This window comes from Vigna umbellata, chromosome 1 (assembly GCF_029865625.1).
Source record: "Vigna umbellata cultivar VRB3 chromosome 1, Vumbellata_1.0, whole genome shotgun sequence".
NCBI lineage: Eukaryota > Viridiplantae > Streptophyta > Magnoliopsida > Fabales > Fabaceae > Vigna > Vigna umbellata.
The window spans coordinates 94,796,291-94,820,219 of record NC_142165.1 but is presented as its reverse complement, the minus strand read 5'-3'; the positions used below and the strand labels follow the sequence as shown (position 1 = coordinate 94,820,219).

The 23,929-nt window shown below is 35.0% G+C and overlaps 3 protein-coding genes across 6 annotated transcripts; 2 read left to right on the top strand and 1 right to left on the bottom strand.

Moving 5' to 3' along the window:
* Positions 1–1,409: 1,409 nt before the first annotated feature.
* On the top strand, positions 1,410–8,571 carry LOC124821150 (protein TPX2-like). 4 transcript variants are annotated; one of them, XM_047292994.2, is made up of 18 exons: positions 1,410–1,759; positions 1,961–2,119; positions 2,985–3,071; positions 3,691–3,832; positions 4,098–4,203; positions 4,872–4,922; positions 5,288–5,385; positions 5,481–5,556; positions 5,646–5,708; positions 5,864–5,947; positions 6,093–6,148; positions 6,240–6,318; positions 7,312–7,374; positions 7,469–7,531; positions 7,715–7,792; positions 7,913–7,955; positions 8,120–8,196; positions 8,319–8,571. In XM_047292994.2, the coding sequence occupies exons 1-17, from the start codon at positions 1,570–1,572 to the stop codon at positions 8,188–8,190; spliced, it is 1,509 nt and encodes a 502-aa protein (XP_047148950.2). In that variant the 5' UTR covers positions 1,410–1,569; the 3' UTR covers positions 8,191–8,196; positions 8,319–8,571. The 4 variants fall into 4 exon arrangements, with proteins under 4 accessions (XP_047148950.2, XP_087961006.1, XP_047148951.2 ...); XM_088104881.1 differs by having other exon boundaries at positions 1,412–1,759; positions 7,715–7,796; positions 7,915–7,955; XM_088104880.1 differs by lacking the exon at positions 2,985–3,071.
* Positions 8,572–13,226: 4,655 nt separating this feature from the next.
* On the bottom strand, positions 13,227–14,994 carry LOC148206882 (putative sugar phosphate/phosphate translocator At1g12500). Its single transcript, XM_088104875.1, has one exon. The coding sequence runs from the start codon at positions 14,689–14,691 to the stop codon at positions 13,633–13,635; it is 1,059 nt and encodes a 352-aa protein (XP_087961001.1). The 5' UTR covers positions 14,692–14,994; the 3' UTR covers positions 13,227–13,632.
* Positions 14,995–17,248: 2,254 nt separating this feature from the next.
* Positions 17,249–21,078, top strand: LOC148206881 (nudix hydrolase 14, chloroplastic-like). The gene is made up of 7 exons (XM_088104879.1): positions 17,249–17,741; positions 18,042–18,147; positions 19,018–19,095; positions 19,652–19,744; positions 19,835–19,927; positions 20,095–20,193; positions 20,630–21,078. Exons 1-7 carry the CDS (start codon positions 17,536–17,538, stop codon positions 20,864–20,866), a joined length of 912 nt encoding a protein of 303 aa, XP_087961005.1. The 5' UTR covers positions 17,249–17,535; the 3' UTR covers positions 20,867–21,078.
* Positions 21,079–23,929: the final 2,851 nt, after the last annotated feature.

Genomic DNA, 23,929 nt, shown 5'->3' with positions numbered 1-23,929 from the left:
TTAACTTTATTTTATTAAATATAAAAAGTTCAATAAACAACGCAGAGTTATTTGTTTAAGATAATTAAAAACTACAATTAATGTAAATTTAATTTTTTATTTTAAATATATTCAAATAAACTAAAAATGCTCAACATTTATTCAAATAGTATGCTCTTTAAATAATTTGTTCAGTTAAATTTATTCTAGAGATTAAAATTATTAAATATTTACACTTAGTTAAAAACAATTCTAAAGCATTTTCAAATATATTAAAATATTTATATTCAAGCATCCATTTAGTTTATTAGATCTTATATACAAACATAGTTATTGGTTTAGTATCTTTAATTTATACCTTAATAAAAATAATGTTTATCAAATTCAATTTATAATTTATCTTTAATTATCTTATATTTATCTTTTTTGTTTAAATTTGAACGATTACGATATTTAAACTAAATAAAAAAGTATAAATGTCAACTTATTAAAATAATTAAAGAAAGATACCTCTGTATTTTAAAAGTAAATGAAATTTAAGTATTTAACATGTAAGTAGATACACGTATAATCAGTAAAGAAATATTCTAATTATATAGAAAAGCACAATGTTAATAGAAATTGACATAAAAAAAACAGAAACGGGCGGGCGCCGAAATTACAGAATCTGTCGTGAACAGGATCATCTCATCCCAAATCTTGAAAATTAAACTAATCCTACTTATCAAAACATAATGTCACCCTAGAAGTTACACACCATCGACAAAAAAATAAAATTCCTCATCTTCTATAGTTTTATTCGTCTCATATGGATAAAATATTACGATAACTCCACCAACTTCTTACTCTTCAAATTTCTGGCACAAGTCATAAATCTGTAATTTAAGAACCATCCTCAATACATTCAAATTTTGTATGCTATTCACACCTACCACACTTTCGACAAATTTCGGTACCCGTATAAGAGAATATATGTAACTACAATTTCTCATAAATAAAAATATTATTTTATAAACATAAATTAATTAAAACAAAAATTTATAAACAGTTTTTTTTTCAATTTTAAAGATTTTATATAAGTAGAATTGATATTAAATTCTTGTAAATGAGTATTTTATAACGAAAATTGAAAAATTAATTAAATAAATGGAAAAGCTGCACGGGGTTCTGTGCTTTGTCTCCCGCTGCCACCTTCCAAGTAAAGAATGGTAGTAGTACATTCCTCTTCACCTAGCACTAAAATATTTCCTTTTAAAAACATAATTAATTAAAATTAAAATTAAAAATGGTATGGTAGGACTACTTTCCTCTCCTTCACCATGCACTAAATATATTTCCCTTTAAAAACATAAATAATTAAAAATAAAATAAATTATAATTTTTTAATTACAGTTTAAGCCAAAACCCCTCATAAACAGAAGCCAGCCAGTTCTCTCTCACTGTTACTGAGCTATCTCTCTGTGAGCTCAAAAGAAACGGATTCTTCGTTGTTGGGATTAGATTCGGAGCTCCGAACCCGCATTGCACTCAGTTCACCTACTAAACGACACCGTAGAGAAACAGATAGTGTCAGTGTGTGTGAAAGAGGTAATGTCGATGACGATGGTGATGGAGGAAGACGAAGACGCAGAAATAGAGCACGTTTTCGTTGCTCATGAAATCGATCTCGATTACGAGTTCGACGCTGCTCGGTTCTTCGATTTCACTCGACCGGAGACTCCAGCGGAAGCTCTCCAAGCTGAGCTTTGGTTTCAAACTGCTGCTAGTTACCCTCCTTTGCGTTAGTATCCTTCTCTTTCTAACACGCATGTCAAATATTTACATGAAGCGTTTCGTTTCCACATTTTTCGTTTGCCACATTCTGCCAAATTGTTTTCTATATTCGTTTTTTCTTTTTATTTTCGTTCTTTTCGGTCTACACCCTCTTTTCTGCTGTTCTTGCTGAAATTACGCAATCTGTGTTGTTGTTTCTTGGCTTCAGCGTTTGTTAGAAGGCTGGTTGTGAGAGAGGATTTGTTCTTGGACGACGTTAGCGATTCGCCAAAATCCGAAGGCCTGGACTGCACGAGTAATGTTGATGATGAAAAATCCAGTGTTCCGTTACAGACGGGAATTTTGGACACGGCTTTTGAAGATAATGGTATGCCTCAACCATTTTACTTTCTTTAATGCCGTTTACCTTGTTCTACTGACTTTTCTCTATCTTTATGCAACTCTCATTCTCACTGAAAGTTGTCCAAAACGACGTCGCAATCAACTTGCTTTTGTATATTTGTATATTCTACTTGTCTTCCCAGTGTTTCCTTTTGCCTGATGAATTTTTCAATTTCTATTATTATTTACACCTTAGGTGATCCGATTAAGAAGTCATTAGTTGTTACACTGATATTTTGTTTACTACAGCTTCAACATTGGGGAATAATCATTTATCTTCATGAAACTCTCTTGTCAAACTAGCAAAAATAATTTATGATTTCTCTTAAATAAATTGGACCGAACACACTATGTAGTTTATGTATTGTTTTTGTTAATGTGAATAAAAAAGAATGGAAATTGGGAAGCTTAGTTTTCTGGCCCTGGGATGTTCTGTATTTAGATCCGCCTTTGTTGGGTAGGGTGTCTCTGTTGGTAATCATGTGGACCTATGTGCATTAAAATGTTCCGTGTTCTATCTGCTAGTTGAAGTGGAACCATTGAAAGTCATTGTTGTTGAATGTGAACACATTTTCCACCGCCTGCTACTCAGCAGAAAGTAAAATTTTACCAGGCTTGTTTTGTACAAGCCTTAGCGTAATTTTTAAATTATCACACTCTTGTTGAGGTCCTTCTCAAATAACTGCAACAGTGACCTGTATGCAGTAGATATCTCTATTCCGCTCGAAGTGGTAAGTTGAAAACTCTATTATGTAATGGGCTTATACAGAGATACACTTGTTACATTCAAGCTTTCTGCGCTCATTACTTTCTCTTGACTTGTTGGTGATGCCATCTTCTGTAACTGTTAGGACCAAAAGCACTTAGTGGAAATATGTCTCATTTATTGGTTGGAATTCTACAAAATGACAGTACAAGACCACTACAAGAACTTTCAGGTAGCAATCTGATACAATACCATCATCCAGATGCTAATGAGGGCTGTAAATCTGCTCAGGGGCTTAGCATCTTATAATCCTTATTAATATGTGAACAAAAGTATCATCAATTGATTAGTTTCACGAATGCAGCTTTGGAGTTACCAGTTTCTTTCTAGAAATTAAATATACAATCTCAGGTGCTAATGATATTGTTTGACATATAATCCTGATTTATTTTGCAAGTGTCTCTTGTGCTATGGTTATTCTTGGTATGACTGTGATTTAATTTTTTCTAAGGATTAACTCTCCCCAAAGCTTAGGGTGGAGACAATGTGTGATCTCACCTTACCTTATTTAGTTATGAAAAATGATGGAGAAGGGATCAAGTTCCATACCACATAGTCATTTAGGCTTAACTATGTCAATAACCACTCTCCCAAAAGTTTAAGTTGTTAGATGGAAGTACTTGAGGGGTGTTATATCTTTAACACAAAATTATTTTTTCCGAGCTTCTGATGTTTACGATATTGCTTTTGCAATTCTCGCTCATTTTCTCTATATATCTTCCTTTTCCCTCTTTCATCCGTTCCAACTTATTCCTATTCTGCTTGAAAATTGCATTTGTGTCTTTTTCTAGGACTTACATTTGGCAGTAAGACAATCACCAACAATTTGAATTCTAAGGCTAAGTCTACCGTGTCAAAGAGTTCAACACTAATGAAACCTACCACCAGTCAATTGGCCAAGCAAAATCTCCCTGCTAAAAATGTTGGTTCAAGGTGAATATTAGAATAAATTTCCATTTTTCATATTTAAAGCGACATGGTTTTTTCTTTGGGCGTGAGGAATAGAATGGCCATTTGTTTTGAATGTACCATTCCATTGAGCGGTGAAATCACCAAATTGAGCGGGCATTTTATTCTCAATGAAGTCATATTGTTTAATAAGTATAGCTGTGGGAGTATTATTACTGTATATCTTTGATTTTTTCTTTTCTGAAAAAAACAACAGATAACCCTATATGTGCAACTCTTCCATTCTCAGATTTCAAAAGCTACTATTACAGAATGAACAAAATTTATCTATCTCTTCTGGGGTAGAAAGTCAAGCTTCCAAGAGGCAGAAACTAGAGGGCGGTCTCTTGTGTAAGGTCTGCAAGTTGCTCTATTCTTTCTTTTATAATTTTGCAATATTTAAAGAAACTGCCTTAAGATCTGTCTATGTGATCATAAATAGATGTATACCAGAAATTGATCATAAAGATGACTGTATAATACTGTGAAATGTTACGCAGTTTTTAGAAAGTGGCAAATGGTTCATCTTGAGAAACTTTTCCTAACCTTGTTACATTTGGATTGGATGTATCAAATTTCTCTAAGGAACTTAAGTGCTTGGTTGATATTTTTCATGGGTAGCGGTCAAATGCATTAAAAGAAATACATTTTTAGGGTGTGTTTGTGAGTTGGGTTTTGGAGAAGGGAAGGGAGAACAAACTTCTCATTTCTAATAAATATTCTCTATTTTGAATTTTTTTAAAATGAAAGAAACGAAATTATAGATTAACATAAACTTAATGTCATAATCTTTTTGTTTATTTTTGTATATTACTTAACTTAATTTAAAAATAAAAAATGTACTCCCTCTTTCCTTTACCTCCAAAATGCACTTTCAAACATGCTCTTAGTCTTCAAGGTTTGGGTGGCTGTCGGAAGTACTTAAAATGTGGAGCACGAACTCGAATGCTGGTTAAGTAATGTTGGCATCACATTTATTTTAGACAGGGTGCTTAAAATGCTTTCTGTTTTGTCTCTGTGACAGGTTCCAGATGTGAAGCCTCAAACCAATTTTTTCCACAAGACTCGAATGAGGGTATGAATCCTGATGCAGAATTGTTGAATCTTCCCTTGGTAAATGTAGATTATTCAAAAATTGTCAAGTATCCTCTTCATATGATTTACACGGTACTCGTGTTTTTGTCCTTAATACGTTATTCCTTATTTGATTTTTCAAAACGAAAAAAGAAGTAATAAAAGTTATTTTTTTTTTGTTAATTCAATGCCTGTTGTTGAGTGGAAATTTGTTAATGGCTAAAGGTATCCTCTTTTAAGTACCTACCTAAACTGCAAATGGCAAGAGTATGAATTTTTTATATCTTTGAGGAATATGATCTTGTTTCTTAAGGGGGCAGGAAAAGGTTCATGTGATATACTCTACCCATTTGTATGTTCGTGTAGGATGTCATGGTTGAACAAAACTCTGCATGTTCGAAGCTGAGGCTTACTATTCCAAGGGAGCCTGACCTTAGAACAGCACAGAGAGCACATAGGATGAGGTTTGTGATTGTGAATGTGTGATGTTCAGTGAAATTTGGATGATGAATGTTCTTCTTTAAGACAGTAGACATTAAGAAATAAATGCGTTCTGCAGACCTAAAAATGTTGCCGAGGCAGAGCGAGTAACAGTTGCAGCTCCCAGATTCAAAGCTCGCCCATTAAATAGAAAAGTTAGTTCTTGTTTAAGTATAATTTCTTTTGTTTGATTAATTTGGTGCATTGTTCTCATCATCTTCTCTAAATTATGTTCACAATCTAGATTCTTGAGGCTCCTTCATTGCCACCTCCCAAAAGGAGCACTCCACGGTTGCCTGAATTTCACGTAAGCTCGAGTTCTGATATTTAATTTCTCTATTCATCCATATTTATCACCATACTATTATTATAAAAGGAAAAGTACTGAACAAATAGTCAGGAAAATGATTTTGTTTCTACTTATTTATCTTTAAGTTCAGGTTTTCTGTATTTACTTCTCAGGAATTTCACTTGAAAACTTCGGAGAGGGCAATCCAACACACATCTGCTACGTCATCTTCACTTCACTGCTATGATTCTGATAAGGTTAATTTAATCTTTTTCATACAATTTTAAATATTAACAATTATTATGTATTTTTTTATTGTTGATATGCGTTTTGTTTGTTTCATTTTCCTGTTGCACGATAGATATGATTAGCCTGTCTGAAACCAAAGTTATCTGGTTGCAGGGTTGGGATAAACATACTACTGTTTCTTTAGAAAATAGAATCAAGGATTTAAGAAGGTAATAAATTTGATGATAGTGATAATGCTCTTTCAAACTTTGACTGTTCATTAAACAGTTGTACTAACTACAAAATACTCTCTGTCCATAGACCTACCGCAGGAGGTGCACCAACGTATGATGGATTGGGGTTAACACACATTTTTAAAGCTCGGCCACTTAATAAGAAGGTAATGAGACGTCAATAATAAATTTGGATAAGGTATATGATAGTAACTTGCTAGCAAAGAATAAATGTGAACCACATTTTCTGGTGGCATGGTGAGATATTATTTTAAATTTTTTCATTATGATTTAAAAACTTTTCCATTTGAAATAGTTTATACAATCTATATGCTTCAATGATGAAAATATAACAAAACTTGCACAGACGGTAGTATTTTTACTGCATGAAACAAAGTATTTATCTCCTTCATAGTAGTATAGGGCAACATTAAATCATAGATATCTCATCACCATCAAGCTGTTATATAAAACACAACTCATATTAAAGCCGGGTCTAACTTAAATATCATTTATAAAACGAAGTTTTTCCTGAATTACCTTGACTATGATATACATTTTGGCTTATAGATGCATGTAGCTACTAATACTGACTTCTTTCTCAAACTCTGCGTCTGGGCCTCAGTATTCGTTAAGCTATATAAACATAATTAAGCACGTAATTTGATAATAAATGGAGCACTATTCTTTTACCATCCATTTTAGTTAAGATGAAGCTGCAAGTGAAAAACACCTTCTATAATTTTGCTGGATTCAATAGTATCTTTCCGTTTCAATCCTCGTTCTTCTATATTTTTACTTCAAATTTTCTTTCAAACTCTAATTTAAGCAAGTCTTTAGAAGAAAGGCGATTCTTTTTTTAAAGAGAGTTCAGAATTTACATGACATTGTTTCAGATAGTATCAGGATAACTTTCCAGGGGAAAATTTTGTACACAATCCTAAAGGAAATATAAGTAAAACTGGTGAATGAAACTATTATAAGATAAGTAGATAACTCTATTTAGTTCATCTTATTTTCTTTTCTTTATTATGTATGAGAGCAATCTTAGTTCTGAAAGATGCCCACATAAGTCCGAAGTTCAGATTCTTTTGTTCCCCCTGTTGTCTGTAATTTTGTCTTTTAATTTCATCTTTCATTCTTCCAATGTCTGACTACAGATAACTCGAAGTAAAGGGGATGGTGTTTTCCGTAAATGCAGACAGGAAACAACAGTCCCAATGGTATGGCATAGTGCTTATTGATTTTTTCTTCCCATGATATTTTTTTTTCAGAGTAGAAAATTTTAATAATTGCACCTTGCTTCAATTCATACAGAAATTTGATTTACAGTCTGAAAAGGAGGTTCAGCAAGATCCGCCTATTGAACTCTTCAGCAAGGTGATTTTTCTTTTCGTTTTTAATTTATATTCCGGGCTTCTTTTTTTGATTGGTGTGCTTTCTTGAGTTAATTCTCGAGCCTTCCAGAATGTAACTTTGCCACTTGAAATTTCATATGGTTTTGTTGTTAACCATAAGATATTTTTTAACGATTTCAATCTTTCAACTTTCTTGAAATGTTAGCTGTCTCTGACGTCTGAGTGTCAGCCAAATAATGGATCTCATTTCAAACTGCCTCAGCATTCCGGGATGTGTAGAAAGGTTTATCCTCTACATTCCTTTCTTTTTATAGTTTATCCTACAATTTTGAATGGCACGTAAATGTTCTTGGATTACTTTTCGTGTTGGCATTATATTGAGTCATTTGTTTCTTGGTGCAAGGACTCAAGAAAATATATTAAATTCTTTTGGTCCAGACCAAGAGGTAATAATATATTAAGAATGTGTATGAAGAACACGACTTCTGTTAACATTTGCTTTTCTATAAATTTCTAATTTTTAAATATTTGAATGTGATATTTCTATCTTTAGTGATTCACTACTAGTGACAAATTTAATCATCTAGCTGAGCTTAGACACGTCTTGCAGGAGAAGACTTTTATGTTTGGGGCAAATCAAACCTCTCGAGGGAATGGCGGTTGCATCAATCTGATGGGTGAAAGGAGGTATGCGCTGTTGACACCACTCTTCATGTTTAATACGATTGTTAAATCAGAACTCAACTTCAATTGATTGCTTTTATATATATATATATGTGTGTGTTCAACATCGAACTGAAATATTCCAGGAGCTTGGGAATTCGGTGACTATAAACTAGGGAAAAAGTGCAATCTGCTTAGTTATGGGCATCGAACTAGAATTTTTGCTGACATGAGATTGACTGTACATAGTTGAATCTGACCGCGGATGATCGGTGTATATTTTTTTTCTGTACACAGAATCTTACATTTTTTTTTCTAGGTGCACAGCTTGTATCTTCTATAACTTCCGTTGATCATAATTCAAAAAGTATATCATTAAAGGAGAGAGTGTTGCAGTCTCTTAAGCTTGTTTATTTTCGCTTTTCATAACATTCATTCTGGAATGGTATATGTATCTGTTCCGAGTTCGGCCATGCCCAATAGGCTGTTTTGTTAAGCTTCATAGCATCAAAATCTTGGGACTGCCACCTATCTCAGTTTGGAAATGGATCCTCTGCATCAAAATCTTGGAACTGCCACCTTTCACATTTCTTGGTCATTTCTCATTTTGAATTGACTTTTGAAACCTACCTTTTGTATTTCGAAAAGTTCAGGACGAGAGGTGGCCAAAGACATATATGTAAGAGGTGGGATGAAACTTCCAATAAAGCGTTACTATCTAATCTCAACCTAAAAGGAGCTAATATTTGTTGGTCCTCTATTCGGTAAAGGACCTAAGAGGCCCACCATTTCACATCAATTAATTAGTATATCCGTTGTTAGACTTTGAATATAATTAAATGTGACTAACACAGTTGGCCAATAACTTGGCTTGAAACAAGGAACAGATGCCATGTTCACCATTTGGATTTTCAGACTAAACTACCTTTTAATTTTGCCATTCAGGTCATTGGAATTATACAAGGATTAAAAGTCTTTTCCTCCTAGAAATGGCTGTTACATTCTTATGTCTGTTGTAAATGCTGAAAATTTATTGTCCATTATTAGGAAAGTTGTAATTTCTCTTTTTATTATGTTCTCTACACTCCAATTCCAGTGAGGAGTAGCGGAAATGCTATTTTACTTAATTTTACTTAAATTATTTTAATTTTAATTTTTAAGAAATATTAAAATGTTTTTTTTATCCAGTTATGTTTTGAATATATTAAAAAATAGCATTATTTTTAATTATAATATTCCGTGAAATGAACCCGGAAAAATATATTCGTATTCAAATACGAACAAAGAAATTGTTTATTCTCAATTTCAATAAAAAAGGTTGCTATGGTTGTTAGATATTCTTGCCGTGTTCTCTCGGGATCTTTTAGGAACTGACTGGGTGACTTAAAGACTGTCGACCAATTTATCTGCATCGAAGAGTTCATATGGTTTGATCACTTTCTGTGGAAGGAAAGTTTTAGAGCACTCAATGTTTTTATTATTCCTCTATTTTCTCTTTGCACTCTCGTAATTTTTAACCTCGCCCCCTTCTCTCTCGCACTCAAAATTCCAATGCATGATTTCATTTCCAAATGGCAGGCGCCACAATATCAATGAAAAGTTTACTTGATGCCGTCGGCTGAATCCGCTTTGACCGGACTAGCTTTTTTATTGTATCACCTTATAAATAAGATTGATCAATTTATTTCGGCCACTGGCCAAAGTCTTAAGGAATTATTACAGATAAATATGTACAGCCACAATCCATCAATTCTGACTTCTGAAGGCAGTATTCATACCTAAATTAACATAAAAAAATTGACATAAAATTGTTTTAAAAACAGTGGAAGGATTGAATACAGGTTATTATGAATACAGGTTATTAAAGACATAATAGATGTTTAGTTATTAGAATGAAAACAGTGGAAGGATTGAAGGTTGAAATTGAAGTAATTTCTTTTATTAGATACTCTCTTTCAAATAATATATGTACCGTCCGGTCCTCCCGACACATAGGCCGAGCGAGCGGTTAGTCCAATGCCGCCCACCCAGGTCACAATCAAGACCGAGCGTCCAAACTAACGTCATCCGAGCTTTCATAGACTGTACGATCCTCCAAGGCCGTCCACCCAGGTCACAATCAAGACCGCACGTCCGAGTTAAGACTGACCTATTGGCCAACCGTACATAGAACGAACTGCCCTCCAAGGTCGTCCATCTAGGTCGATCGACATGATCGAGTGTCCATCGTGACCGATCGGCAGAACCGAATGGCTTCCCACCCAGGTTGACATTCTTGGTCGGTCACCCTGCTGACCGGCCGTCACGACCGTCCCTCACTGTGTCGACTACGCGGTTAAATACTAATGACTCATTAAAACCCTTAATGAAGATTAAGGTATGGTTGGGCCGTTTTCAGGCCCATAAAAGGTAAAAGTTCATTACAATCAGTATAAATAAAGGTTTCAGGTATGAGTTCAGGACTAATTGCTTACGATGCAAAATACATATGCATTACATACCACTTGGTCATGTTACTGACTTAAGCGTCGGAGTGCCTTTGACAGGTACACGACCGCCCGGCTTGGAGAGCGAGGAGGGAGAGGACGAATACTACAACCAGGACTTGAAGACGAGAGCCCGTTCGGCCCTTCCAGCCGCGTCCAGCCCTCAGCCAAGAGCTTGTGAGAAGACGTCCGTCCGTCCGATCCGTTGCATGCGATATCATCCGTCCGCCAGTCTTCATCGTTTGTGAGTGTTTTAACAGGGTCCCACCAGATCCGGTTGAAACAATATATATTATCTATTTAAGAAAACACTAATTTATTTGTTCTCAAAAAATGGAAACAGAAGCTTCAAATGTTACAAGTTGACTTTTTTTTTAGTGTTATTATTTATCTAATCGATCTTTATTGGCAACCTTGATTTGTAGTTCATACATAAAAGAACATGTATTGAAAGTGCGGACAAACAGTAACCACTCAAGGAGCCATGTTTCTATTACAATAGAAGCTGAAAAATTTAGTGGAGCAGCTTCCCCCACAACTCTCAATATTAATATACGCCCTCAAATGTCTAGGGTCAGACTGAACCCAAAATCCTAATTGAAGATTTGAAGAAAATGTCTCATCTTCAACGTGTAAAAGTTGACTGAAGATAGTTCAATTATTTCTTTAAATCATTGAATGTACACCTAAGATTTTGTTATTCTCCTAATGCCCATGTATTGAAAATTAGGTAGGTATCAAAGGTGATCAATGTTTAATTATTTGCTATATTGCGTTATATTTAAAAAAAAAAATGATTGTCGCTCTCTAGGCTTATTTATAACGAGAATATCTTATACTTTATATTATTTATCAATAAAATATCATTTCCATGTGGAATATATGATTTTCTGTTGTTTAAGAAACATTGTACTTTGTTTTCTAGAGAAAACGAGAACACGGCCCAAACGATTACGGAAATATATAATATCTATGGGAACCAAAATCTTTTAAATTCAATCTCTTTAAAAACAAATGTTTTGTCCCTACAAATTTAAAATGAAAATGAATTGCACGTCCCACAAATAGGCGAATTGAAACTATGATCACGTGCTGTATTAATTTAATACTTTAGGTAAGAAGTCACATGCCGTCTTGGCGTAAACAAAATCCATTGGTGGCATTATTACACACCTAACATCGACCTAGTACATTAGTCAATTGAAGTCATATATTAATCCCAACACAACTTATGAAGGACAATTTATTAAGCTAAATCTGTAGTGTGATTAGAAACATCCTAGCAATACTTAAATAGCCATTTGACCGTCTTTAAACATGGACATCTCCCTAGCCCTTTGACAAGTTTGGAAATTTAACAAACCAATATCTTAAATATATATATTCAGAAAGACCCAATGCAACTTTCAATCAGATTGACTAAGATGGAGTAACAGCAGCTAGTTTCATACATTAGGCCAAATGGATGCAATGAATGTCATTTTTCAATATTTTAGATGGTTGTTGTTGAAGTGTAACCACATTGAAGCTTAAAGCACAGTTTAGGACATAAGTGATTGGTGGTGGTGAGTATGAAACATGACAGTCTTTTCAGATATGCCACTGTTCACTTAGTTTAGCGGCCACATTACGCATTGACCTAGCAAGCCAAGCAAAACAGAAATTAGCACAATCAGGTGCAATTTAGGCAGGGAAGTGTGGTTGATGTATTTCAATTTGAATGTATGCTGTGCCTGAGATATCACACGAGAGCATAGGGAACCAAACTTAGCTTTTGAACCTATACTTAATCGGAATTACTTACCATAAGAAAGCCAAGAAACATGCTTCCCAACATCAACTCAATTTATACAACTCAATGTGTTCAATTGTACATTTGAACCTGCACAACAATTTCCATACATTTTGAACCAAGCAATACATACAAATCATCTTTATTTCATTCAACTGCTGAAAATGAACTCTAATTACTAATGATTCTTTCTTTAAGCAGAGAAATAATCCTACTCAGATGTTAAAAGATTTGTGCTGAAAGAGCATAGTAATTTACACTAAACTTGGCCATATCCATCAAGTTGCTGTAAATACTAATAGTCAGACAAGTGGCCATGAAATATAAACTTCCAAAAGGTGCTGATCATTTGAAACTAGCCAGATTATGATTAACATTGACAAGCCTTTACATTAACTAAGCTATCACTGGGACTGGTTTCTGAGTACTCAGTTTACTCCATAAGTACTTTAAGAGTAATTAATAAAGTTGGCACTGGATATATGTGAAAGAAAGAGGAGCAATGGGTGACTGTATACAGAACTGAAATTGGAAGCTTAATTTCATGAATCGCAGAGCAATACAAAAAGAAACTGCAATTCCTTATCAAACAAACACACACAAAAGAACAATATCTGAATCGTTAATATTACTGCATTGACGAATCATCATTATGAAGTTCGGGGTAGGAGGCCAGCTCTGGATGGCCATAAACCGAAAGAGGCAACCATACAAGCGGTTGGTTCTAAGCTCACAATCGAATCTGACAAAGCACCAAATGAGGAAAAGACAAAAGATAAAAAAAAAGAGAGAGAGACTATGTGATTGGCAAAATGCAGCGAGGGAGAATTTTCCTCTCTCACGAAATACACATAAGTTTTCGTTCTTTGAACGTTTTATGTATGTTGGCAAAGGGCACAGAGCGTTTGATATATAAGCTTACACAACAGGTGAGAGAAAATCAGAAACCCAACCCAATCCAAGAACAACAAAAGTAAGCCTTCCCTCTTTCTGTTTCTCCGTCATTCCTATACAGTCCAATTACTGTAATGAACTCCCTCCAATATCCACGGAAATAGAATAAAATCAAAGTAAATCGGTGCAACATAAAATAAAGAAAGAAATACCCGAAGATGCAGGGTCGGTTTATAATGGCTTTATGAAAAGGCACAGGAGAAAAAGAAACGGCTTCGTGCGAATCAATCAATGAGTCGTAACTTTGGACCTCTTCTTTGCTTCGCTGTAAAGCACCACCCCCATGATCGTGATTCCGAACCCCGCCATTCCCATAACCGTCACCGGATTCCTGAAAATCAAAACCGAAACCACCGCCGCCACGGTGGCTTTGGCATTCCCCAACACCTGAAGCGTCAACGCGCTGGTGTGCTTCGTCACCAAAAAGTTGGTCAAGTTGACCAAATAAGCGACGGTGGCATTCCCAAGCAGCAAGAACAAAATAAAGGGGTCTCCCCTGGCTTTCTCCACAGTGTGAGCGAACACATTCCCTTCGATGTAGAGTGTAAACGGTAACAGTATGAAAGCCGCCAAGGGAGCCATGTAGAGAAGCAAGTTCATGGAGTGAAGCTTCTCCGCTTCAGAGGTCAAGAGAATCCCCTGAACCACTGACTTCAAAGCTCGACCAGCAGTTGAACCGACACACACCAAAAACCCGAACAGATGAAACAAAGGCTCGCTATTGCTAGCAACCACGATCCCAAAGACAACGGGCAAAAGCGCCAGGTAAACCTCCGCCGTTTCCTTCTTGCAGGTGATTACGAAGGCGAAGATGGCGGTGAAAAACGGCGTCGTCGCGCCGATGGCTTGGTTGAAGGAGACGGGAAGGTAGCGGAGCGAGGTGTTGCCGCAGACGACGGAGAAACAGAATATGGCGCTGAGGGCGAGGATCTTGAGGAACTGCTTCTTGGAGTGGATGTGTTGGAGGGGAACGATTTCGAGAAAGTTGATGGAGGCGTAGGAGTAGGCGGCACAGGATAGCATGTGGAGCATTGTGAGGAAGATGGGGTAGCGGTAGCCGTAGAAGCTGAGGAGGTACTTGTTCAGGAGGAGGACGCCGATGTTGGATAGGTACCACGACGCAATGATGAGGGCGGTAACCACCGTCGGCGAGAGTCCTCCGCCGTTGGATCCGAAACTGTTACGGTGCTCCCCCGGCGGCGTGGGCGGAATGTCGAGCACCTGCTCCGTACTGTCGAGCCTAGGATTGCTCATTCGACGCGTGGTCCATGTCTGCGCCTCCACCATCGCCGACAGCACGGTCCGCCTTGGGGGATGCTAAGGTTTTGTTTGGTCTGGTTTGGTTTTTGGCGGCCAGATCTGAAGGGAAGCAGAGTAAGGCGATGGTGTTGTTGGGAGGGAAGGTAATATTTGATCGCAGGATGGGGTGGGCGATTTTGGAGCGTTGGATGAAGATTGGAGGGAAGAATAATAAATAATTAAAGAGGGTTTGGTTGAGTGTTGAGGTGGGCCATGGTTGTTTTTGTTTCCCCAAAGATGGATGGCTTACACACCTTACATCCTCCGTTTAGTCTCTCCTCTGCACATGTTGAGGTTCCCTGTCGGTGTTCTATTCTCTAACATCTTGATAACGATAACATCTTCTCTCCTTTTTTTTCTTACTTCTTTCTTCCATTTTTTATTTACATACTATATTCTAATCTAAGATATGCTTCCTTCATTAACAATTATTTCACCTTTTATTCTTCCAATTTTTAGTCCAATTATATTATTTGCATGTTCTTTAGATCTCTCGTTCAAAATTCAGTTATCCCTAAATATTACGACAAACTAAAAATCCTCGTAACTCTAATAATCATCAATTGATTTTCTCTTGATGAAACTAACGATCTAAAGCTTTAGTTTGTTTTAATGGATTTAGAATGTGAATGTAAGATTGTAAGATACGAGATGCGATCTTTGTCCCGTTGATAAAACGGTCTGCTTATGATATTTGAAGATAAGCGTAAGTTAGTGGTTTTTTGTTGTGTGGGCTTAAAACAAAATATAACGCGTCTATTGGTGTTTGGATTTTTTGAATAAGTTTTAAGCAACACCTTTGACTGCTGCTCTAAATTTCAGGACTCTTTTTACAACGCCATTTACTTTGATTCCGTGACTTTGCACAAAATCCGGGTTTTACCACTATAACAAACCACTCCAACTACAACTTAACGTTTCTAATTACACCTTTCCTTTATGGATCAAGACCTTCAAAAATACATTTACTCATTAAACAATATACTTGCAGCTATTGCTCACGCAAGTTTAATACTTTTATATTAATTATTAAACATTGATGTCACCTGGTAAAAGAAAAATATTCTTATTAGTTTATCATTTTCACAAATTAATAAATTAGTGCTCTCATAAAAATTAACAAATCATTTTTATTTAAATAAATTAAACTTTTGTTCTCATGTCATTGTCTTTAATACGCAACATTGTATTTATTACAGCATTTTTCGCGATACACTTGGCGTATTAACTCTTCAATTGCTTCCGATCATGTCTGAAGAGAATTGATTAATTAATTAATAGGGCAGACAGAGTATGGCAAGGTCAATATTTTAGTTCTGATTTTTTTGGACGCCGTGAATTTTTTCTGAGAGTGAAATGCTAATGCTGCATTCTGACGATCAAAGAATAACCGAATCTGAAAGTTTTCGCATATTTTGTAACTTTCAATGGATTAGTTGCAAGCTTCAAATATTTTACTGCTCATCGTTTAACACAGGGTCTGGTTAAGATTAAAAAAGTAATAATTACTATACTATATATGAAGATTATTTTAGGCTTTTTTTCCTTTTGTCTTTCCCCGAGTTTAGGTTATAATTAGTTATTCTTTTTGGGATTATATTTAGGTCTAAATAAGTACTTCATAATCCTTAATTATGTTCATTGTTGTTATGATAATTAATTATTTGATTGATAAAGGCAAATATGAATATTTTCGTATCACACTCAATTGCTCCCGGAAAGAATTCTATATTTTCTACAACATACCAATTTGGTATTGGAATTGGTGAGATACCTATTAACATCGTAATAAAAGATAATGATAACAGATTTTTTTAAATACTTCGATATAGTATATTTTTTCATTAGGTCTAGAATATGTTACCATAATAACAAATAAATAATAAATTAAAATATGTTACCCTAATAACAAATAAATAATAAATTAAAATATGTTACCCTAATAACAAATAAATAATAAATTAAAATATGTTACCCTAATAACAAATAAATAATAAATTACTAAAAAATTATATTGTAGGGAAAATTGTTAAAAAATTCTATTAAAATAATTTTTTATTTATTTTAAAATTCACATTATTTATGTAGCTAATTGCAAAAAAAATAGAAATAGAGAGATATACGAAGAAAATAATTTTTTGCTGTTGATAATTGGAATATTAAAATATGGCCTAATCAGATTATAATCTATGATACCCGGATGAAGTTGGATCATGTATGTTACCTAGGTTTAGTGGAACTTTTTTTTTAAATCTAAAGAATATAATAATATTGTTGTTGGAAGTGGTTTTGTACAAGATGAAACGAAGAAAAAATAGGTAAATGTTGATAGTGTTATAAAAAGTCATCCCGAGGACTAAAAAGTAACGGTGTATAAGGAAATAAGAAAAATAAATTTGGAATTGAAATGATCAGATATATTTTCTTTATGATGCTTGAAGTTTTATGTAAGATTTAACCTCCATGAAATTCTCATTTTTTCTGGAGTTATGTATATAGAAGTTATGTTAGAAATAACATTTGTCTTTCAAAAATGGAAGAGTTTAAAAAGCTTTTAGCATTGTGGGAAGACATGATCTCAAAAACCGCCCGAGAAAGTGTGACCACACGACTGGAGTAGGACGATGGAAGAAGATGAGGAAGGACCACCAACAACTTCCGTCTTTTACACATCCCAATGGAGGTGTAAGAAGAAAACACAGGGTACAAGAAGAAATTCCCCGGTTCAAGAATTTCCAGATTTGGGCCAGAAAATGCCTCGTTAATGAGCCCAAAAATAACAACCTGGAAGTGATTCAGCGTCTTCTTGGTGAAGCCAACGTGTAAGCTTCGATGGCTACGAATGTTCGCGCTGTATGTGGTGCGCTGAAAAGGTTCAGTCGGCCTCACGCCTCCAATTGGGTTTGGAAGAAGAAAGTTTTCTGCTGCAAGATGTCCACCGAGTCACCTTCCTTGACTCACACCATCACACTGCCTAATAAACCCAATGAACCTGTTCATATTGTTGCTGCTCCCGGCGTCTCCCATTCTGATTTCTGGTCATCGTTTATATTTCCTCTTCTTCTACTGCTTAATTTTGAAAGTGAAAGAAACGTAGATATAATCAAATACGATCCTGTTCATTTACTTTAAAATTTTAATAGAATCTAGAAGGTTTCATTCGGTTAGGTGCTATTTTTTATTGGTTCCCGTGAGAAATAATTGTAAAAGAAGATTGACTTGCATGCAAGTCGTTGTGTTTGAAAGGGGTAACTTGTTTCATTTTGTGTGTCTCGAGTCTGATAACATTAGGTAGCTGGGGTCCTTTAGGATTGTTGTTCACGTTGCCCTCCTTGCAGGAATGCTGTTGAATCATCTTTACTCAAGCAGTGGTTGCATAACTTGCAAACTGACAATGGGATTCTAGCTGATGGCACCATGACTCTGAGACAAGTTCTAGTTCAGGTAATCAAAGATATTTAGCTAAAACTTTTGATGAATGATAATCTTGTTCGTGAAAGAGGTTTTCTCTGCATTACTCTATGGTGTTGGATCTGCATCACATTGGTTTAAAATTTGTGAATATTTCACATTTAAGACGAAGGATTGGAATCTAATAGCGAAACCAAACACAACGTGCATATCTCAGTCGAGAATGCATGACAAGAAACTTAATTGATGTTTTACTCTTTCTTTTGAGGCTTTAACTAGGATTGTAATCCATAGAAGGCAGTCATTCAGAAAATATATTTTTTAAAGCTTTCGTAGACTATCAAGAAGCATATGTGATCTGATATGAGGCTGAGTATGGGTGAAGGGCAATGATCTTGCCTCTGACGGCTGAATTTTGAAGGTCTCCTTCACTTTGGTGATAGATGGAGTAATGAAGGAGGAGGGAGGCATAACGAAACCTCCATGACACATCGACACTCAAAATGAAGGTAACTGGGCAAGTATATGCTCTGATGACCATAATTGGGTTTCCTAGCCTTGCTTTTGTGGAGGAGTTGCAGTGTCCAATTAGAAGTCTTCCTCCTTGACCTACTAAGTCTGGAACATGGCTGTAGTTTCCCCTTAGACAGTGTATCTATACGAGATAATAAATCTAGTGGCCATCTCTTTAAGATTAATTGGGAAGATGGGTTTGGTCCTATTGGATTTTGGTGCTGCTGAGTCTTGGATTGGTAATTTTGCCCTGAACAATATCGTATATTTTATCATCTTAGAATTTGTTACGAGGGAATTTAAATAAAAGGATATTTACATTGTATTCTTCGTTTATTCATGTTTCCTTATAATTAGAAAAAAATCGGTGCAATTATTTTATATAAACAGGGAGTTGACATGTTTGGAAAGCGCATTGGGTTTCTCAAGTTTAAAGCGGACATTTTTGACAAGGAAACGGGGAAAAAGGTATGAGATGGTTTGCATAAAAGCTTTTCAATACACACACACACACACACATTGAATAATAGCACGCACATTGTCTTGACATTGTTTATAAAAATTATTTAAATAAATGCACTACAATATCTGAGGGCAAGCCTTGAAGCAGTCATGAGGTCTTTGATTTGTGAGCTGGAGGATATGGATTCATTCATATCTTGGAAATAGCCTCTCTGCTTCTGTGGGTATAACTCTGTACATATAACATCTCAGCCCCAATTAGGTGCCCTTTTTGTTGTGCTACACCTTGCAATCTCACATAAGTTTGGGCTTTGTGAGATTATCATATGCTTGGAACAGCATTGTACGTTCACACACATCATGTGTTTGAAAATACATGAGGGATTTGACCTGCCTGTAGTAATCTCATGGCCATGTATCAAACACATCCGCTTTAGGGATTTAAGATGATTAAGACCTTGGACTTGCCGACTGTGTTACAAATATTTAACCACTTCTATTATCTATATTTAGTGCTCCAATGCTGATCTCGTTCCTTTATAGTAAAGTAAACCATTATTAGATTCCAGGCATTGTCTTTGCAAGAGGACCAGCTGTGGCGGTGCTGATACTCCTGGAATCAGAGGGTGAAACATATGCTGTTCTTACGGAACAGGTAGATGCTGGTTCCTCGCAGCTTTTTTTGGTTTTTGGTTAACTAGATATATAACTGAATCTTTATGTTATGACTATTCTTATTTATAAGCCAAGGGTGCCTGTTGGAAGAATTATTTTGGAATTACCTGCCGGAATGCTGGATGATAACAAAGGTGATTTTGTTGGAACTGCTGTTCGTGAGGTCTATTTTTCTCTCCATCTTATCCAGTCCTTCTTTTTATACATAGCAGTGCTGAAAGTGCACGTTTTCTGGCCTTTTTACTTGTTTACCCGACATTTTTATTCACCTTTTCTAGTAATGTATATGTCTTAAACTTTACACGATTCTTGTATTTATGACTTTGATAGGTTGAAGAAGAGATTGGTATCAAGTTAAATGTAGAAGACATGGTTGACCTCACTGCTTTCCTTGACTCTACAACTGGATGCAGAGTTTTTCCCTCCGGGGTGTGTTTCTGAGACTTCTGTCTTTTGATCTTATTGCTTTTTCAAATTTCATGATCCTGCTGTGCAAGTTTTGTTAATGGCAATGAATAGTTTAGTATCATATCGTTGTTATGTTAAGATGTTGCATTTAGCAAACAATTAAGCAGTTTAATTTCTGGTCATTTGAGGTTAATATAGTCTAACTGTATATTAATAAACCTTGCAGACAAGCCTTATACTGCTACATACTGAAAATAGTTTATTAGTCCATAAATTTCTTCAAATGATTTGCTCCGAGTAAACTTATCAAATAAATTGACTTCTAAATGTGTCAAAATTATTCTTAAGAAACCATTGAAACTATCACTGTATTTGTTTATACATTTAGCTGATAGAGTTTATCCTTACTGCTTTTATCGCTTGGAAATCTAATTTTCATCTTTTTTTTCGTGACAAGGGAGGATGTGACGAAGAAATCAGTATTTTTCTTTACAGAGGGCGCGTTGACAAAGAGATAATCACACAACTAGAGGGAAAAGAGACTGGCCTTCGTGAACACGGGGAGCTAATTAAGGTACGCGTAGTACCTTACAAGAAACTCTGGCACACAACAGCGGATTGCAAAGTTCTGGTGGCTGTTGCACTGTTGGAAATGGCTATGAAAGAAGGGCTATTGCCTACTTTGTCTACTTAATTAACTAATAGAAATAGAAATATATAAAAAATAGTTATTTTTACGAGTCTAACAATATCCGTGTTGCATATTCTACCTAACAAGAAGAATTGATTTTTATTGTTGTGCTAGCACTATTTGGACCTTGCCAAGAAATTCTTAGTTGTACCATAACATTTTTCGAACATAACATTTTATCATGGAAAGTATATTTAAAAGACTGTTTTCCTATTGTTTATCTTTTAATCAAATTAGTGAAGCGTTTCTAAGGTTCTTACTAAAAGGGAAAAAGACCGAAGAAGATTATTGCTGAAAACTTCTGTATTCACATTTTGTATTTCATCATCAAAAGGTACAATATATATACATATGAAGGATGACCTAATAGGATAAATGAGGAAAAAATAATTACAAAATTGTCCTATATACAGCTCACTACACGGTAGTACAATTTTCTGTTATGCTACCCACAACACTTTTTGTTATTTTCATTTTGCATTTCTGTTTTGGCCTAATTGTGTAACGATTTGAGCTTTTCTTAATTTAGCCCCCACAAGCTGGAGGTAGGAAAATGTTAACCAACTCCAGATGAAAAAGCCTTGGGGGTAAAGCTTTAGTAAAGATGTCAACCACTTGATGGGAGGAGAAAACTGGTAGTAGTTGCATTAAATCTGCTTGAGATTTTTCACGAACAAGATGACAGTCAATATCTAAATGTTTGGTGTGTTTATGAAATGCTCGATTGACAACAATGTGAAGGGCGCTTTGGTTGTCATAAAATAGCACCACAAGCTTGGAACAAGTGATTTTAAGATCATGGAGTATATAAGACCGTCATTGGAATTCACAGTTCACAGGTGGTGGATGCAAGAGCACGATACTTAGCCTTATAAGAAGAACGGGTCACAATGTTTTGTTTCTTGGTTTTTCATGAGATTAAAGAATTTCCAAGAATGAAACAATAACCAGTAGCGATGAGAAACAATGCAAGTTGCCCAATCAACATCACTAAAGCAAGTATTTGGAGAAAAGAATCTTTGTGAAAAAAAAAAGGCCCTTACCCGAGCAAGTTTTGAGATAACGTACAACTAGCATGGCAGCATTTTGATGTGCTTTAGTTGGACAAACCATAAATCGACTGAGTATTGTGGCATAAACAATGTTCAAACGAGTACTTGTGAGATAAACAAATGTCTAATCAATCGTCGGTAGGATAAAGGGTCTGCCAACAAGGGGCTTGTGTTATGATGGAGACGAAAATGCATTACTGGCAGCTAATTGCTGAAGTCGTGAATGATTAATAGAGGCAAAAGTAATGTTTCAAAGTAATCCAGCCCTTCAATTTAGGAAAAACCCTTGGTGGCAATGAGACGCGCTTTATAGCGTTCAACATTTCCAACTGGTTTTCGTTTGATGACTCACTTGCAACCAACAGGTATAACATTACTTGTAACAAATAAGTGTAACATTTATAGGCTTGTCCAACAAGGATTGAGAAGGCTCATGCTCACAAGAAAACTCAGATGGCTTTCTTGCACCTCTAAATTGTTTTACAATTCTAAAACTATTATTATCTGTAATTCAAAAAATTATACATTTCATTTTTTGTGTTTTAACGAATTTCAAAATTTTTTAAAGAATTTTTTAATTTTGAAATTCATTAAAAAGAAATGTAACCTTTAAGAGTATTTTCAAAAAATTAGAAATGCAGAATGAAATGTTTATAGGTACGTGAAGAAAAAACAAAAGACTCAACAAATAACAAATAATTATGAGATTCATAGAAACGATAATACAAACTATTATTACTTCCTACACCTCCTTGTTTTCCTTCCTACACCTCCATTAACTATATTTTATTCTTTATTAAAAATATTAAAAACCCTAAAATTCTAATTTTGTGTAAGTTGTTCCTTTCTACACCTCTCTTTTTTTTTTCTTCATGCACCCCCATAAACAATATTTTATCCTTTAAGAAAATATTAAAAACCCTAAAATTCTAATTTCACATTCCTTTCCTTCCTTACATCGCGAAATGTTCTACACCTTCCTCCCTCATACTTCATTTTCTTCTTTTACACAAAGTCGTCGTGTAGGATTGAAGACGAAATTCTCACTTGTGATGAGAGGTGAAAGATTGAAGAAGAACGAAAATTTGGAGAAGAATAACAATTGAAAAGAAGTTTTTGGGTTATTTAAAAAAGAAGAAAAGAACTTTCAAAATGAGTGTTTTGAAAAGTATTTATGAATCCAAAAATATCATTTTGAAACATCCATTTCAGAATATATCTTTTTTAATACTTTAGAATCACTATTCCCAAAGGTATTTATGTGTATATATGTTGATGATTTTCTCATTAGAGAAAGTAATAATAGAGAATTGAACAATTCAAAAATTTTAATGATTGAATTCGAAATGACTAACCTTGATAGATTGAGTGAGGTATTTCCTTGGGATGGAATTTGTGGAAAATGAGAAAGGCCTGATACTGCACTAAAAGAAGCATGCTAAATACTAAACAAGTACTTGTGTAACAGGAGACCATATATATACTTCTCAGTGAGAGTTTTCTCAATAGATTTATGCAAAGAGGGTGTTACGATACATAAAGGGAACTTTAGATTTTGGGATATTGTTTCCTAAATCTGATCAAGTGAATAACAAGTTGTTAGTGTTATTCATATGTAGATTGGTGTGGTGATAGTATTAATAGAAAAAGCACCACACCACAGGTTGGGTGTTTATATTCATGGAAGCACCAATTTCTTGATAGAGTCAAATATATATAACAGGATCAAGTGTTGCTTATCAAGCTTCGTAATTGAATTCTACCATGAGTCAAATGGATATTGAGATAGAAAAACATATTCAGTTGAGGAGCAAACATATAGAAACTAGATTTCATCAATCATTTGAAGAATGAGAAATTTAAGATGTTGAAAGATGAACTAGGCATTGTTAGTGCTAATACTTGAATCAAGGAAAGATGTGTTTTTGAGAGTGAATAATTACTTATTAGAGAGTGTGTTCTTCCTTCCTCTAACAACAAACTGTACTTCACAACCACTTTTTAATTGAGAATC

Excerpts from the sequence above, each read along its gene's own strand:
- LOC124821150 (XM_088104881.1), top strand. The coding sequence starts at position 1,570 with ATGTCGATGACGATGGTGATGGAGGAAGACGAAGACGCAGAAATAGAG. Across the intron at positions 6,149-6,239 it reads AGAATCAAGGATTTAAGAAG|ACCTACCGCAGGAGGTGCAC; the intron begins GTAATAAATTTG and ends CTCTGTCCATAG. Across the intron at positions 6,319-7,311 it reads CTCGGCCACTTAATAAGAAG|ATAACTCGAAGTAAAGGGGA; the intron begins GTAATGAGACGT and ends GTCTGACTACAG.
- LOC148206882 (XM_088104875.1), bottom strand. The coding sequence starts at position 14,691 with ATGGTGGAGGCGCAGACATGGACCACGCGTCGAATGAGCAATCCTAGG.
- LOC148206881 (XM_088104879.1), top strand. The coding sequence starts at position 17,536 with ATGGCTACGAATGTTCGCGCTGTATGTGGTGCGCTGAAAAGGTTCAGT. Across the intron at positions 19,745-19,834 it reads ATGCTGTTCTTACGGAACAG|CCAAGGGTGCCTGTTGGAAG; the intron begins GTAGATGCTGGT and ends CTTATTTATAAG. Across the intron at positions 20,194-20,629 it reads GCAGAGTTTTTCCCTCCGGG|GGAGGATGTGACGAAGAAAT; the intron begins GTGTGTTTCTGA and ends TTTCGTGACAAG.